At 44.2% G+C, this 16,663-nt stretch overlaps 1 protein-coding gene across 1 annotated transcript; it reads left to right on the top strand.

Moving 5' to 3' along the window:
* The first annotated feature begins 2,606 nt into the window (after positions 1-2,606).
* PPT1 (palmitoyl-protein thioesterase 1) lies at positions 2,607-16,483 on the top strand. The gene is made up of 9 exons (XM_083625592.1): positions 2,607-2,761; positions 7,732-7,841; positions 10,169-10,296; positions 11,195-11,265; positions 12,416-12,518; positions 12,628-12,718; positions 13,423-13,521; positions 13,875-13,946; positions 15,538-16,483. Exons 1-9 carry the CDS (start codon positions 2,647-2,649, stop codon positions 15,658-15,660), a joined length of 912 nt encoding a protein of 303 aa, XP_083481718.1. The 5' UTR covers positions 2,607-2,646; the 3' UTR covers positions 15,661-16,483.
* Positions 16,484-16,663: the final 180 nt, after the last annotated feature.

The raw sequence follows: 16,663 nt of genomic DNA, 5'->3' as shown, positions 1-16,663 counted from the left end.
AAACCCAGCTGTCTTCTCCCTTCCAAACTTTAAGCTTAAAGTTTAAACCATCCTCCCTCTGCCCCATGTATTTACTTTCCAGTCTTTGTATCTTTCAATATTGAGGAGAGTGAGAGGTGGACATCAGGGCATAATATATTTCTCAAAACAGGTGGGACAGAAAGATGTCATCTTGCACCAAAGGCTCGTTTAAGAGGAAAGTTATCTGGTCTCTCCTAAATAATAAAATTGACAAGTCCTAAAATAATAAAATTGACAAGTCCAAGGGATGCAGGTGGCGCTGTGGGTTAAACCACAGAGCCTAGGACTTGCCGATCAGAAGGACAGCAGTTCGAATCCCTGCGACGGGGTGAGCTTCCGTTGCTCGGTCCCAGCTCCTGCCAACCTAGCAGTTCGAAAGCACGTCAAAGTGCAAGTAGATAAATACCGTAGGTACCGCTCCAGCGGGAAGGTAAACGGCGTTTCCGTGCGCTGCTCTGGTTCGCCAGAAGCGGCTTAGTCATGTTGGCCACATGACCCGGAAGCTGTCTGCGGACAAACGCCGGCTCCCTCGGCCAATAAAGTGAGATGAGCGCTGCAACCCCAGAGTCGGTCACGACTGGACCTAATGGTCAGGGGTCCCTTTACCTTTACCATATGTCTGAAATCAAGGGGCTTATTTTGAAGTATACATTTATAGAGTTGCACTGCAAATCTGACAGTGGAAATCTTGTTCTGTTTGTTGCAAACAGGCATAATGGTCAGGCATGTCTGCCAGTTTAAAATAGGTGGGGAAATTTACAGTCTTCCAGGTACTGTTTTGACTCCCAGCTCACATCAGCTGCTGCAGCATGGCTAATGGGTGGGGATGCTGGGGCCCAACAGCATGTGGAGGGCCACTCTTTCCTCATCTGTTATTTGAAACCTGCTTTCACCTCTGCAGCAGAATCCTAGGTGTATTTACAAGTCCCATTGTACTCAATGGATATATTACTGTACCTACAAGAATAGAAGAGTCTTGTTGTATCAGGCCAAAGACTCATGTGGTCAATGCTGTTACTATAGTGGCCAGATGTCTCTTAGAAAGCCCACAAGCAAGACCTGATTGCAACCATGTTCTCCCCGCCTGTGCGGGAAGCAAGTGGTATTCAGTGGCACACTGTGTCCAACAGCAAAGACAGAAAATACCCATTGTGGCTACTAACTATTGGTAGCCTTGCACAGCTTGCATGGCAAGTTGCACCTGCTGAAATAATCTCATTTATACAACTATAGGGTGCAGGAGCCCTGCCTTCCTCCTCTGCATTCTGACACCTCCCTCTTATGGCAGTAGTGTGGTGTAGTGGTTAGAGCGCTGGATTCGGACCTAGGAAGCCAGGGTTCAAATCCCAACTCAGCCATGAACCTCACTGGGTGACCTTGGGCCAGTCATGACCTCTAGCAGTCTAGCCTACTGTAAAGGGTTGTTGTGGGGATTAAATGGGGGGGGGGGCAGTGTACAGCAACTTTGAGAAAAAGGTGCGGTATAAATGCAGTAAGTGTGAAGACTGGCTGAAGCATGAAACTGAGTATTTTATGATTAGAAATTAATATCAAAAATGTACAATCTGTTGCTAGACTGGGAAATGAAAGATAAAGAGGTTAAATCAGTCATGATTAAATAGGCACAAGATGTGGGACACAATATTCAGATGGAGGAATGGGGAAAACTATGGAAGAGTGGGATTAAATTTACAGCATGTGTGGCGACTGAAGAAAATTAGATACCATCTATAAATCATTTTCATATAACTCCAGTCAAATTTGCAAAAATGAATAAAGAAAATAAGTGTTGGAAATGTAAAATAACGGAAGGGAGGTTTTTCATATGTGGTGGGAATGTAAAATAGTAAAAAAAAAACTATTGGGAAACAATTTATAATGAAATGATTAAAAAAAACACATTTTGTCAAAAAACAAGAAGCATCCCTACTATTACAGGAGTAGATATACCTAGATTACAAAAGAACTTATTTATGTATGCGACTGCAGCCGCACAAGTACTGCTTGCACAACACTGGACAGAAGGTGTCCCAACTAAAGACGATTGGCAAGTTAAATTAATGGAACGTGCTGAAATGGCAAAAATGACAATGAAACTAAGAAAAAGAGATGACAACGAATTCAAGGAAGAATGGAAGGACTTTATTGCATATATACAGAAGCAATGTACACAGGTTAATATATTGGCAGGGTTCTAGCAGTACTTGTAATTAGATTATGAATGAACAATAAGTAATTTTAATGGTTTTTATTTTATTTACATTGGACATGCGGTATGTTGATAAACACTGGAACCAAGGAAGGGACGTAGGGGGGAAGTCAATTTTTTGTTTGATATTGAATTTGTATTGATGTTTTATTTTTGTTATATTGGGAAATTAATAAAATATTTATTAAATATTTACCAAATTTTTATTAAAAAAACAACCTGAATGAGATTTTCGTTTTGTTATTTAATTGGCTGCCCCTCCAATCCAAGTCCTCCAATCTCCCGTTCCCAGAGCTACTCCTTTCTGAAGAGGCGAGAAGGCTGGTCCAGGCCCGCCTCCTCTCTGTGCACATGGCATATTTTCCTCGGCTGCGGTGGGGCGGGGGGGAGGATTTGTGTCATATGACAGATCCAAGATGGCGTCGGCCAGGCTGCAGAAAGTTTTGCTGCTCCAGCTGCTGAGCGGATTTTGCTTGCTGAGTCCCGGGAGCTCGGCGGGGCCGGTGCCGCTGGTCATCTGGCATGGCATGGGTGAGTGAGCGGGATCTAGTCAGGGTCTCGGCTGATGCTTTGTCGAGAGAGCGAGAGTGAGAGTGGGTGTTTTAAATGTTCCTCCCGGGTTTTTTTTGCTTTCGCAGCAGTCTTGAGAGAGTTTTACAAGAGAGTGACCAGGCTAGTTAGCTTTGTGGCTGGATGCAAATTCGAACCCTGGTTCTGGGTAAACGCTTTCCCACGGAGTTCCAGCCTCGTTGTGGTAAAGCACTAGGGACATCTGTATAGCATGTACTATGAGGTGCTTTAACAAAACGAATCCTAGCCATGTCAGCTTGGAAGTAAGGCCTATTTAATTCAATGGATCTTACTCGTAGGTAAGTGGGGATCGCAGCCTTACTAACAGCAGTGTGGGCTTGTTCGTAGTTTAGTATCTGTCAACAGGTTGCTAATTGTCAGGAGGCTATTCATTTACCTGTGAATAAGCCCCATTTAACTTGCTGGGAATTATTTCTGAGAAGATCTGCATAGGATTGCACTGTCAGTTAACTCTTGTCAAGCAAAAAAATGGAAAAAAAAGCCAGGTGCATAGGATGGAGCAAAGCAAGTGTTAATTAGTTGTTAAACTGTTGGACATGGGTTCAAGTTTGGGTTCTGCTACTTCAAAGTGTCACCACTTCAGTTACCTTGCAAGGTTTCTTTTAGGGTGAAACTCTGTGGCTTTCTTGTTTTAGTTTCAGAAGGAAGGTAATGTGGTAACTACCTAATGGTCCTGTAGCTTCAGTTCCTTATCTGGAAAATCATAAGTTTGTAGTGCTTTGAGAACAGACGCAGCACAGTTGCACTATGACTGTGAAACTAAAAAACAAGTCTCCTCCAAGTCACTGTCTCCTGTTTGTCATTAAGCAGCCTAAAGGGTCTGGAGGGACTAGTATCTAAACCAGAGGGTCAGTTTTTCATTGTAACCCATGCTTGCTGACCCCAGTCTTGTACTCCCCAGTAGCCTGGCCAATCACATTTTCCTTACTGTGTGATTTACTAGGTTATCAATTTGCAGGAAACGGATCCAGTATTTCACCAAGCAAGGCTTGTATGCATTTCTCTGTAGTGGTTTTCCTTAAGAGAGGACTTGTCTGCAGTGACAATCTTTCTAGCATTTCTTGGGTGTTCACAGTTTTTTCTCAGTTGCTGTGATTGATGTGGAGACTACATTAGTTGAAAAGTGGATTGATACAGCTTATCCTTCTGCCAATTGCATACCATAAAAAGACACACGTGCGCACAAATGAAGCTTGATTCTGCATGAATAGTGCAAATGGAAGCAGCTTTTATAAATATAGCAGTAATATTTAACAACTACCTCAGTGTAATTATCCTGCCAACAGTGACCTTTTTTATCTGCTGGCTTTAGTCTAAAAGCAATGTTTGATGCATAAACAGACAGGTGGCAAGAAATCTGGTGAAGCTTGTTCAAAGCTGGCCAAGTGCCATCCTTCCCTTTATGATCTTATCACTTAATTGGATTATACAAGCGGATGGTTGAATAATTGGAGTGGCGTGAAAAGAGCTTGGCATTCAAAGCTCATCTCAGTCAAGAAAAATGTATTATAATTTGTGTTAATGCAGAGGTGGGGAACTGAAGGTCCAGGACCAGACCCTCTAGGCTCTCTGTTTGGCCCTTAGGACTCTCCCCAGCCCATATCCCTCCCTTGCTGGCCCTGGTTTACACCCTTCTTGAGTGTTTTTGCTTGGCTGGAATGTGTCCTTGAACTTTGATAGCGCCTCTTTCTTGTTTGGGTGAGGATGGAGAGGGATGTGTGTAGAAACTAGCCTTCTGAACAAAGGTAAACATTAAATTGGTTGCTGTGCCCACTTTTGCCTCTTGCCCTGCTCCTCCCCCGGAGGCATGTGGCCCTTGAGATGAAAAGGGCTTCCTGCCTCGGTAACTGGGATCATGGGACACTGTTTCTCAAAGAAATATGCTGACCAACATCATTAAATAACTGAAACTAAACAGAAGAGAAAATGAAACTTTAAAAAACGGAATTTACAAAATTGGAAGAATGCCATACAAAACATAGCGTCTAGTTTCAGACAATGACATTGCAAGTGTTATATGCATTTACAGTTGAATAAGACAGTGGGAAAGGGCAGGTAGCATTAACGCTGTTCCTTACGACCAGTTTGATTCTCTTCCCGAACCCTCACCCTGCCCTAAAGCAGCTGCTGAGAAATTGCAAATGTAAAGGCATCCTGAAATGGCAAGACGTCTTGGAGTTGGGGTTAGCAACTGGAGGCCCCATGACCAACTCCAACCTTGAAAGAGGACCAGTTGCAAAAGGGGTATTTAGAGGTGATGAGGGGCTACATTAGGAGGCTTACTTGTTAGTTCACTTTGGGTGGGAGTAGAGGGTGGCCCATTTTTGCCCAGCCTCCTTTCAAGGTAGTTGCTGACTCTAGGACAGGGGCGGGGGACCTTGTGCACCTCCTGATATTTGTGGACTTTCATCTTTCTTGACTACCAGCCTTGCTGATGGGAGTTGGTGTCCAGCAACATCTGGAGGAGCCACAGTTTTGTCCACATTGCCCTGAGATAATATTTCTTTTCCAGGGGTAAAGAGTTAGAGGAACTGGCTCCAGGCCAGGACCACCCCTCCAGCCACAGTATGAAAGAGAATATTTGTATCTCCTGAAAGGCCACAGGCTCCAGACTTCTATGACTCTTCACAGTGATTTCAGCCTCAATTAAAGACTGGTTTATAGCATGGCTGCATTTGTGTGATCATTCAGCTTTATAAAAGTCCAAGGCTCCAGACTTCTTGTCTTAGGGTTCTTACTCACTCCAAATCACCATGTAAGATGTTAAGCACACTCAGTACTGTGAGTGAGGTTTGAAATTTGGATGTGCACTCTCCTGTTGCACTTTTGATTCTTTTTTGGACTTTTACTCCCAACGGTTTGTAATCTGTTGCTTTTATCCATGGGATGGAGCACAAATGAGGGAGGGACTAATGACTAGGAAACTGATGACAGAGCTGCTTGGGCGATTAATATTTTTTCCTTAGGGGAAGATGATATGTACAGCTTCCCTGCCTAAGATCCTCCTCCAGTTTCCTGCTGATCTTGTCTCTTCCCCTCAGGCTCTTTTGGAGTCCCAGGTTGGTGAGATCAGGTCAGATTTCTTTATATGGTCTAAGGCTGCACACAGACAATACATTTAAAGCACATGCCCCCCCCCAAATCCTGGGATTTGTAGTTTAGCCCTCACAGAGCTATAATTTCCAGCACCCTTCAACTACAGTTCCCATGATTCTTTGGAGAAGAAATGTGCTTCAACTGTGTGATGTATATGCAGTTATAGACACATTGTGAAATATAACTGGAATAACATGAAATGCTAGATATAGTATGAAATTTTGCATCCATCCAGACCTGATATTATCTGGGCTTTTATCTTGATTACCAAACTCGCTTGCTCTTTCTTTCTTTCTTTCTTTCTTTCTTTCTTTCTTTCTAAAAGGGGCTATCCTCCTAGTAATAGATTCACCCTCTCCCTTCGTACAAAATTCTCACAACACCATTGATCTGCCAGATAACGTGTCCTCAGTTCCCTGCCTCCTGTGACGTCTCAGCCCTGTGCTTGGAGAATAAAAAATCCTGATACCCTTTCTCTGCTGGGACTAATATTCAATGGCAAACAATCTAAATTGATATCATGAGCATACAATTAACAAGGGTACAGGAAACTCTGGGCCGTGTCTAAAGCCACATTCAACATGCATTTATTTCCTATGTGTGCCTAAAACCATACTCTTGTCTCTTCTCCCCCACCCCTTTCTTTGGATGGGGCTTTGGGTTACAGCTGTTCAAGTAAGTGCCTGCTATATATATCTGGATCAAAATGGCTGACGTTTGGTCAGGAAATCAGAAATCCATTGCTATATTTTAGTATTACAGTGGTACCTCGGGTTACAGACGCTTCAGGTTACAGACTCTGCTAACCCAGAAATAGTACCTCGGGTTACGAACTTTGCTTCAGGATGAGAACAGAAATTGTGCAGTGGCGGCACAGCAGCAACGGGAGGCCCCATTAGCTAATGTGGTGTCTCAGGTTAAGAACAGTTTCAGGTTAAGAATGGACCTCCAGAACTAATTAAGTTCTTAACCCGAGGTACCACTGTATTTATTAAATTTATATGCCACCCCTCATTATAAGATTTTAGGGAGGTTCGCAGAATAAAATACAGGTTAAAACAAGTACATGATTAAAACAGCTAAACAATAACCTGCCCACTTCCCACAGACACATTTAAAAGGCTGCAGAATGTTAATCAGCCAAAGGGGAACATTTTCGCCTGGCACCTAAAATATCTATAATGAAGGAGCCAGGCGAACCTCCTTGGGGAGAGCATTCCACAAACAGGAGTATTATAAATATTATATATTCCTTTTCCTTTGTCTACGTGGGAGGTGTCAGTCTCCTGACTCACTGGCAAGAGAAGATGCACGCCGTTTGTATAAACCCACTTTATCATCACTGTTATCTTCCCAGGTGTAGTCCAGGATGACGTTCAGCAGCCCTCGCACAAGAAACAACATGCCTTGCCCAGGATAGTCAGGAATGATAATCGTGTTGTTTGTGTGGAACCAAGATGTGTTTTTGTTTATTACATGCCTTGTCCTTCAGTATCTCAAGAAGATAATTATGTGGCAGTTTTTGAAATGCAGGATTTTCTTTTAATGTAATCCCATTAACTTTTCAGGAAAGATAATTGAACAACTAACTTAATAGTTGACCACCCTGCTTACTTGCGTTAAGGTGGGAGCCGACTATGGGGCTTCCCTATAGCCCCCTGGGTACCCCAGCAACACATGAGCTGGGACTATGTTTGTTATAATTTGCAAATATATTTTTCTAGACTAAAAAAGAATGCTACTGCAACAGTCCCGTTGCTGAATTTCTGATTCCAAATCTTTTCCCTCATCTGCTTTTTTCCCTTTAATCCCAGGTGACAGCTGCTGCAATCCTGAGAGCATGGGTTACATAAAAAAAATTGTGGAGAAGAAAATCCCAGGGATTTACGTTCTGTCTTTGAAGATTGGCAGCAACTTAATTGAGGTGGTGTCATTTTTACTGTGAATTTTCTCAAGTAGGCATGGTGTTTAAAATGGTGCTCCTCATACTTTGTTAACTTGAGCCCCAGCTATCAGCCTGGAGAGCTCAGTTGGTTTAGAGTGTGGTGCGGATAATGCCAAGGTTGTAGGTTCGATCTCCCTAAGAGACAGCTGCATATTCTTGCACTGCAGAGTTTGGATTAGATCAGGGGTCAGCAACCTTTTTCAGCCATGGGCCGGTCCACCATCCCTCAGACCATGTAGTGGGCTGGACTATATTTTGGAGAAAAAAAATGAACGAATTCCTATGCCCCACAAATAACCCAGAGATGCATTTTAAATAAAAGCACACATTCTACTCATGTAAAAACACACTGATTCCTGGACCGTCCGCGGGCTGGATTGAGAAGGTGATTGGGCCGCATCTGGCCCACGGACCGTAGGTTGCCTACCCCTGGATTAGATGACCCTCTGGATCCCTTCCAACTCTTCAATTCTAAAGGACAGTGTGCAGACCATTGTGGACAGCACTGCATGTCTTTGCCGTGCTGCTTCATACAAGAATCTGTGCATTGGGGCAATCAGTCTTGATGCCAAGACTGGCATTAGAGGAGGGACAGGGGCGGGGGAGTGTTTGTAGGGAAAAGCCATTGGAACAAAGCAGCACCTCTTCTGCCTGAAAGAGGATGAAATGATGGTATGGTGAGGAGCAGTAATCTCATGAATCCAGTGGGGATAAATGGAGGACCCTTCAGGGGCAGTTGAATTCTTCCCACTCATACCTTTGCTGGTTCATGAGAAAGGATAGGAGACCTGCCTGTTGATGAGCAGGATTCTCACCCCCCCCCCCGACCCAATGGACTTGTCAGTCACACTGGGTGTGCATGTCTGAGTAGGGGTGGGGAGAACCTAAAGGCATCATCATGGACACCTTTAAAACAGGTGTGAGCAAGTAAGGGAGTAAGAAGGGCAGACTCCCATGAAGTAACCCCGAAGCTGCGGGTTGTAATTGGATTTGGACGCAGATCTGCTTATGAGCTCCTTGAAGCCATGATGGCCTCTGACTTAGGCCTCTTCTAAGCCTTGTCTGTGCCTAAGCTCTGATCTCTAAATGGATTTGGTCCTGATGCTGAGCCGCCCAGCTCTCCCACACGCTCATGGCTTTGGTTTTGCTATGCAGAGCTCAGAACTTGGGTGCTGAATCAAATTCCACCCTGGCGTTACTTTTCCAAGCATTGAGGGCTGCCTTTCCCCAGTGGAGAGCTGTCAGGGGCTGCATCCCAGTAGTGAGTGGGGCCAGACACAATCACACAAGCACCTAGACAAAGCTACTTCCCATGGTTTGCCAGCTCCCTCGGCCAATAAAGCGAGATGAGTGCCACAACCCCAGAGTCGGTCACGACTGGACCTAATGGTCAGGGGTCCCTTTACCTTTACCTTTACTTCCCATGGAAGCAGATAGATAGGCATATATTCTGGGTGACCTCGGCTAAAGTTTCACCTCCCATTTTTGCCATAGACATGGAACCCTGTAGTCCCCCTCTCCCTCTCCCTCTTGTATCTTGATGGAATGGCTACTGGCTGCTAGGCACTTGAAGGAATTGCTGTCCAGCAGAGCCAATGGAGAGACACAGCAGCCTCATCTCTCCCTCTTTATTTCTCCATTATATCTATCTATCTATCTATCTATCTATCTATCTATCTATCTATCATCTATCTATCTATCTATCTATCTATCTATCTATCATCTATCTATCATCTATCTATCTATCTATCTATCTATCTATCTATCTATCTATCTATCTACCCCTCTTGCGTTTGGTCCAGAAATAACAGTTAATGCAGAACACTGCAACACGTTTGCTGATCCTGCCAGCATATTACACCCTCAGCTCATAGATCTGCATTGACGACTGATTTGTTCCTGGGCCAAATTCAAGGTGGTCCTGGGTCTGGGAAGGACTAACACCTGGCTCCTTCGAGACCAGGAGATTCAGCTGCAGAGTGACACTTGTTGGAACATTGGACAACTAGTGAGGGAAATCTATATACAAACTTGTCCCACTCTAGTGACTGCTGTATCATTGCATTATTAATATACTATAAGCTTCACCAATACTCCTAAATGAGCAAACCTCTGGAGGGCCACAGGTTCCCTATCCCTGGGTTAGCGACTTCCATTTTAAACAGAAGGGAGGAGGGCTGATTGTCTGGGGAAGGGAGCTGCAATCTCCCTGTGGGGACCTGCCTTCCTCCCGCTCAGTGTGTGACACTTTGGCATGTGTAGGTCATTGGCTGTCTCCTGTTCTTCAAGTTCTCCGTTTTCTTCAGGACATGGAGAACAGCTTCTTCATGAACGTGAATGACCAGGTGAAACTCGTGTGTGACGAACTCGCAAAGGACCCGAAGCTTCGAGGCGGCTACAACGCCATGGGCTTCTCGCAGGGAGGGCAGTTCCTGTAAGTGTCTCAAGCGTTGCAGAATGAGGGAGGAGCTTTGGGTGAAAGGGGGTGACTTTTGGTAGAATGCAGTGGTAGATCACGTGTGTTGCATGCAGAAGGCTCTTAGAAATGTTAAATAATCAATAGAATTTTTTTGAATGTTTAAATCATATTAATTTTTAAAAATCACTTTTTAAAATGTTCAATTTTTTAACTTTAAAGTTTAAATTTAAGTCCCTCATGTGACATGTCATATTAAAGCCCACGAAGTTCTGAAGAGATTGGTGTTTTTAGTTTTGACGTATGTCAGTTCTGGACTGAGCTTTTAAGGTTTTTGTGCAAAGCCAAAATTGTCAATTTTTTGAAATTTCAAACCTTCATAACTTACAAACGGGAAGAGATAAAAAATTGAAATTTTATATTTAAGCTTAGTTTTGATCATTCAACAAGTGTACAAAATATTAAGAAAATTGGATGAGATGAGGTAAAAAAGTTGAATCACTTGATATGGAGCTATCACTTGATATGACCTATCTGTGACATAGGAGGCTGCCTTTTACAGAACCAGGCCCTTGGCCCCTCCAGCTCAGTACTGACTACCTTAAAGATGGGGAACTGCAGGCCTCCAGATGACATCAAGTGTCCCCTCCCACCACCCCTGGCCATTGGCCATGCTGGCTGGGGATGATGGGAACATCCGACAGGTCACCCTACCTCCCCGACCTGAATTCCAATAAGAAGTATAATAAAATCTAACGTCTATAAATTGAATTACAAAATCAATATTAAATCAAAGTCAATCTAATCCTGCCAGTTCTACATTCTGCCCTGGCATATAAGAACTGTCTGGACAACGTGTCTTCTGCCTTGAAGGTTGCTGCTTAATCTGTTTTTGTCCCCCCCCCCCCCTTTCCAGGAGGGCGGTGGTGCAGAGATGTCCCTCTCCCCCAATGTTCAATCTGATTTCTGTAGGAGGTCAGCACCAAGGTAAGCCCATCTGAGTGGTCTTTTGTTTTCTAGACGGGAGAATGCAGATTTAGACGGAGAAAGTTATGTCATAGCAACAGAGGATGTTATGCCTGGAGGATGCGGAGCATATGGATCTCTTCCAGTCGGGATTCAGTCCCCATCATGGGACTGAAACTGCCTTGATTGCGCTGGTCAGTGATCCCCGGCGGGCTAGGGACAGAAGGGAAAGCTGTCCCTGGTTTTGCTGTGAGTGTCTGGAGGCAGCTGGAGGATGGATGGCAGTTAATGGATTGAGGTTGAATCCTGACAAGACGGAATACTGTTTTTTGGGGATGGGCTGGGCGAGTGTGGGGGACTCCTTGGTCCTGAATGAGGTAATTGTGCCTCTGAAGGAACAGCAGCACAGCCTGGGAGCCATTTTGGACTCACAGCTGTCCATACAGGCACAGGTCAATTCTGTGTCCAGGACAGCTCCATCTGGTACACCAGCTGAGACCCTACCTGCCCACGGACTGTCTCACCAGAGTGGTGCATGCTCTAGTTATCTCCCGCTTGGACTGCTGCAATGTGCTTCATGTGGGACTACCTTTGAAGGCTAATCCAGAATGTGGCAGCTAGACTGGTGACTGGGAGTGGCTGTTGGGACCATATGACACCAATCCTAAAGGATCTTCACTGGCTCCCAGTACGTTTCCAAGCACAATTCAAATTGTTGGTGCTGACCTTTAAAGCTCTTGGCCCAGTATACCTGAAGCAGCGTCTCCACCCCTATCATTCACCCCTATCATTCACTGAGGTCCACCTCCAAGGGTCTTCTGGTGTTTCCCTCACTGAGAGAAGCAAAGTTACAGGGAACCAGGCAGAGGGCCCTCCCAGCCGATGTCAGGGAGATAAAGAACCACACAACTTTTAGAAGACATCTGAAGGCAGCCCTGTATTGGGAAGTTTTAAATATTTGACTTTTTATTATGTGTTTGCACGTGCCGGAAGGAAGCTGTCCAGAGTGGCTGGGGAAATGCTGCCAGATGAGTGGGGTAGAAATAATAAAACAATACCAACAACAACAATTATTATTAAAGTAATAAGCATGACTAAGGGCCATTGATCTTAATGGCTGGTGTCATGTTCAGATCCTGAATGCCTGCAAATTGGTATCTTGCTGCCACAGGTGTGTATGGCTTTCCGCGTTGCCCCGGGGAGAGTTCTCACCTCTGTGACTGGATCCGAAGGATGTTAGACCTAGGGGCCTATACTGCAGTGGTCCAGAACCGGTGAGTTCACTTTGGCAGAAGTCAAATGTTATGGGGTGGGGGCATGTGCTTGGGGGTTGGGGCTGGCTCTGGCTTGTGTTTTGAACTCCCAGTTCTCCCTCCACTACAGCCTGGTCCAAGCCCAGTACTGGCACGACCCACTGAATGAAGAGGAATACCGGAAGCACAGTCTTTTCCTGGCGGACATCAATCAAGAGCGAGTAAGTTTGATAGGTTTGGGCCTGGCCGGTCTGGCTGCTCATCCCACCCCTCTAATCAAATCCAAAAACAACCCCTGTAAACTGCAGGAAGTTTATTGTGAAATTGTGAAGGTCTGGAAGGGCTCAAGAAAGAAAAAAAACAAGCTAGAAAAAGTAGAATAAAACATGCAAACATTAAGCAGATATATGCAGGGCATGGTCCATAGGCACACAATGGAGCAGCCTTGCTGAGTCTCGTAAGATCTGCACCTGGTCAGTGACCAGATAGAAGAATGCCTGTGAGCTACATGCTTATGCTTCCTTAGAGGAAGGGTTGCTGTTGACGTTTAACTTGTTTTGTTATGTACTATAAGCCTTGTTTTGAAGGGCGAGTTATTAAACATGTAGTCAATTAGTACCCAAACAATATGTTTGCATAATAATATAAAAGGTAAAGGACCCCTGGACAGTTAAGTCCAGTCAAAGGCAACTGTGAGGTGCGGCGCTCATCTCACTTTCAGGCCAAGGGAGTGACGTTTGTTCACAGACAGCTTTCCGGATCATGTGGCCAGCATGACTAAACTGTTGGGGCGCACTTGGGTCAGGATTAGCATGGAATTTTCTGCAGTGTCATCAGCAAAGCAGATTCCGAGGTAGCTTGGGATTCTCTTAAATTTTCTTTTCTCTCTGTCTTTTCCTCCCTCTGTGCCCCCTCTTCTTTCCAGAGCAACAACAGTACCTATAAGAAAAACCTGATGTCTTTGAAGAAATTTGTGATGGTGAAGTTCCTCAATGATACCATGGTGGACCCTCCTGCATCTGAGGTGAGCAGCTCTGTGTGTGTGTGCACGCATATATATGTGTGAAAAACACATGCAGAATCTGATGAAATGGAAGGGGGCTGATTTTGCAAACCCGATATACCGTATATGCTTGAGTATAAGCCGACCCTAATATAAGCCAAGGCACCTAATTTTAGCACAAAAAACTGGGAAAACTTATTGGCTTGAGTAAGTATAAGCCGGTTTATCACACCACAAACCTGGTGGTGGCGGCAGCGGCGGAGTCAGAACAAGCAGCCCAAAAGGGACAGGCCTTTGCTGGCCTGGTGTGTGTAGGTATGAACTGGCCATTGCAACAGCACATGGCTCATTTTGTTGCTCTCCTCTTTCCTCAGTGGTTTGGTTACTACCGGAGCGGTCAGGCCAAAGAGACCATTCCCTTGCAAGAGACCTCACTGTACACAGAGGTAACTATCCCGAATGTTGCTATTATTCCTATCAAGAATTTGACACCAAACCAGCTGTGTGACATCCCATCAGTTGTTGCAACAAAGAGTTTTGTTTTGTAACTAGATAATAACTTGCAGGAGAGAGAGGTGACTCCCTACTTGCATGGGGGGTTGTGTTCTGGGGGGCCCATAATTGTGTAAAAGTGGGGAGCACTCTTATTTAAGTGGGGAGTTCTTGTGGTTCACAAGGAGACCTTCCTCTTTGGGCTATGGGGAGTCAAGAGGACACTCTAGGGTGCTCCCCTCTTCTGGGTTCCTGTGCTGCAGGTGTGCATAGTTGCATGCAAGTAAATTCCACTCAAAAGTTGTCTGCTTAAAGAGCTGCATAAATACTGTTCTACAAACACTGATTTGCAGAATTTGAAATTGAGACAGTTAACAGGAAAATGATAAATGAGTCTAAGCTGCTGTAACTGAACAGAGATAATCTTCCAAACCTGAAGATGTGCTGACCACTGGAAGCACGTTCCTTTTAATCTTTTACGAGAGAGCAGGGTGCATTCTTCCAAAAACAACAGGCAAATGTGTGTCTTTTTTTTTTTTTTTTAGACTTCAATAGCTTTTAGGAATGCATACAGTATTTAAGAACAGTTACTGCCTCCTCTCAGGGGCCAGTTAAAGGAATTTGGTTGGATTAGTACTGCAACCTTTTAAGTGACTGAAAGCCTTTGTGAATTAATTAAAAAGGCAGCCCTGGTTAATGGGACAACACATTGGGTGAGGTCCAACAATGTTGTACTCAGAATAGTAGTCCCATTGAAATCAGTGGATGTAACTTAAGATAGTATAAATTGCAGAAATATTTGAAGAGCATCACCCCTACACTCTTGAATCAGTGCAATTGATACACTGGCTGTGAGCCACAAAACATCTGGCCAAGTGGACAGATACTACCCTGAACAATTTGGAGTTAGAGGATAAAAATTAACAGCCTGGTTCTTTATACCCTTTGCTTGTCACTGCTGCTTGCCTTTACACCCCCTGCTTCATTAAGTTAAATTCACGCCAGTTAACTTGGTGGAATTTCCCTTTAGACTGCAGCTTAGTTCTAATGGTAGGTTTTAGCATTTCTCCAGTAGTTTCCTTGGTGCCCTCAAACTAGATTGGCCCAGGATCTGCTCAGAGGAAGCCTTGATAGTTAAACTGGATGTAAGCCAGTTTAGGATTGTTCTATATATGTAGTTGTGAAAACATTTGCTGCTGTATTTTTTCAGAAGCCCCATTTATAGGGTTTACTCCAGTGTTTATGACTGCAGCTTTAGGATCTTAATATTGATTTATTTTATTTAATAAAATTTATATACCCCTTGATTGTAAGAAAAAAACCTCAAAGTGGGCAGGAGTGGACTTGTTCAGCCTACTTTTTTTACTAGAAGTCTAAGATCTGCTAACAAGTCAAAAGACATATAGTTGGAAGCAAACACTCTTTCAGCCAGCAATCTACCAGTAGATCCCAAACCACCTTCTTTGCATGCCCTTCTGCCTAAGTTTTGCATGGTGATTTCTAGCTGAGGTCCCTTTGTTTGTTACTCTATGTTCCTTCTTTCAGGATCGATTGGGTTTGAAGGAAATGGACCAAGCAGGGAAGCTGGTGTTCCTGGGCGCAGAAGGAGATCACCTCCAATTTTCTGAAGAATGGTTCTACAAGAACATCTTGCCATTCTTGCAGTGAAGCTGATGATGACCCACAGGCTGAACCTGCCTTTCTGTGTTGCTGGAGATGAGAGTGTTTGGTGTGTTCCTTTATAGCGCTTGGCTGGAAGGAAGAGACTTCTCACTAATCTGCTAGGTAGGGGCTAGCTTGATAGAAGGATTAACACCAATTAATTGAACTCTCTCAGTAGGTCTTCTGCACCTGTATGAAACACAGCCTGACCTCTATCAGCTTTGCCCTGCAGAGGCACTGAAATATAACAGTCCTTTCAGCTATGTGAAAAGTCGTTTGTATTTGTTTTGGGATGGCAAAATTGATGTGGGTTACAATGCTTTATCAGCCTCCTTTTCTGGGATCTGTGCCAACCTTTTCCTGCCCCCCAAATGTTTTGACTACAGCAGGAGGGGAGGATCACTTTGTCTTCTTCCTCCTCTAGTGATTTTATTAGGACAGGCAGCCATCAAAATGAACACATTTGCTTGTGGAGCATGTTGTGCAAGGCTGTGTGAAACTGAGGATGCGATATTGCAGTTAACCTTTTGCAGATCTCAGGGATGGGATATTTAATACCTCTTGTTAGAACAAGAGATAAAATGGGGGTGGGGTGGGGTGGTGCACTAGCTTACGTTTCTCTCACCAGACTGCAAGTCTGAAAGCAGGCAGTAGGTCTGTGGTACACAAGAGAAACAGGTGACTTATACGTGCAACAATACTGTTGGGCAGTGTGAATGGCAGGATGTTAAGAAATGGTGATTCAAGCTCTTTGGCTTTGTATTGTATTTTAAGCAATAGCACACACAAAAAATCAACACATTCCAATAAAAAGGTTTAACTAAGATGATTCAGTGAGCAGCAGCACTGCTTTCTTTGTAGAGGAAGATTGCATCCTCACTCCTAGCATGAAGCAACATTCCTCTTGAAGGCAATAGAAGAGGTACTGCTCCACATGTTGTTGGTTTCAAAACTTCCTTCAACCCCCCCCCCCAAACCATTATGGCTAATGAGGAATTATGGGAATTGT

Source organism: Podarcis filfolensis (genome assembly GCF_964270895.1).
Source record: "Podarcis filfolensis genome assembly, chromosome: 8".
Classification (NCBI taxonomy): Eukaryota; Metazoa; Chordata; class Lepidosauria; order Squamata; family Lacertidae; genus Podarcis; species Podarcis filfolensis.
Note: the sequence above shows the minus strand (reverse complement) of the source record. Positions and strands in the feature narration are given on the sequence as shown.

Excerpts from the sequence above, each read along its gene's own strand:
- PPT1 (XM_083625592.1), top strand. The coding sequence starts at position 2,647 with ATGGCGTCGGCCAGGCTGCAGAAAGTTTTGCTGCTCCAGCTGCTGAGC. Across the intron at positions 2,762-7,731 it reads GGTCATCTGGCATGGCATGG|GTGACAGCTGCTGCAATCCT; the intron begins GTGAGTGAGCGG and ends CTTTAATCCCAG. Across the intron at positions 7,842-10,168 it reads TTGGCAGCAACTTAATTGAG|GACATGGAGAACAGCTTCTT; the intron begins GTGGTGTCATTT and ends CGTTTTCTTCAG.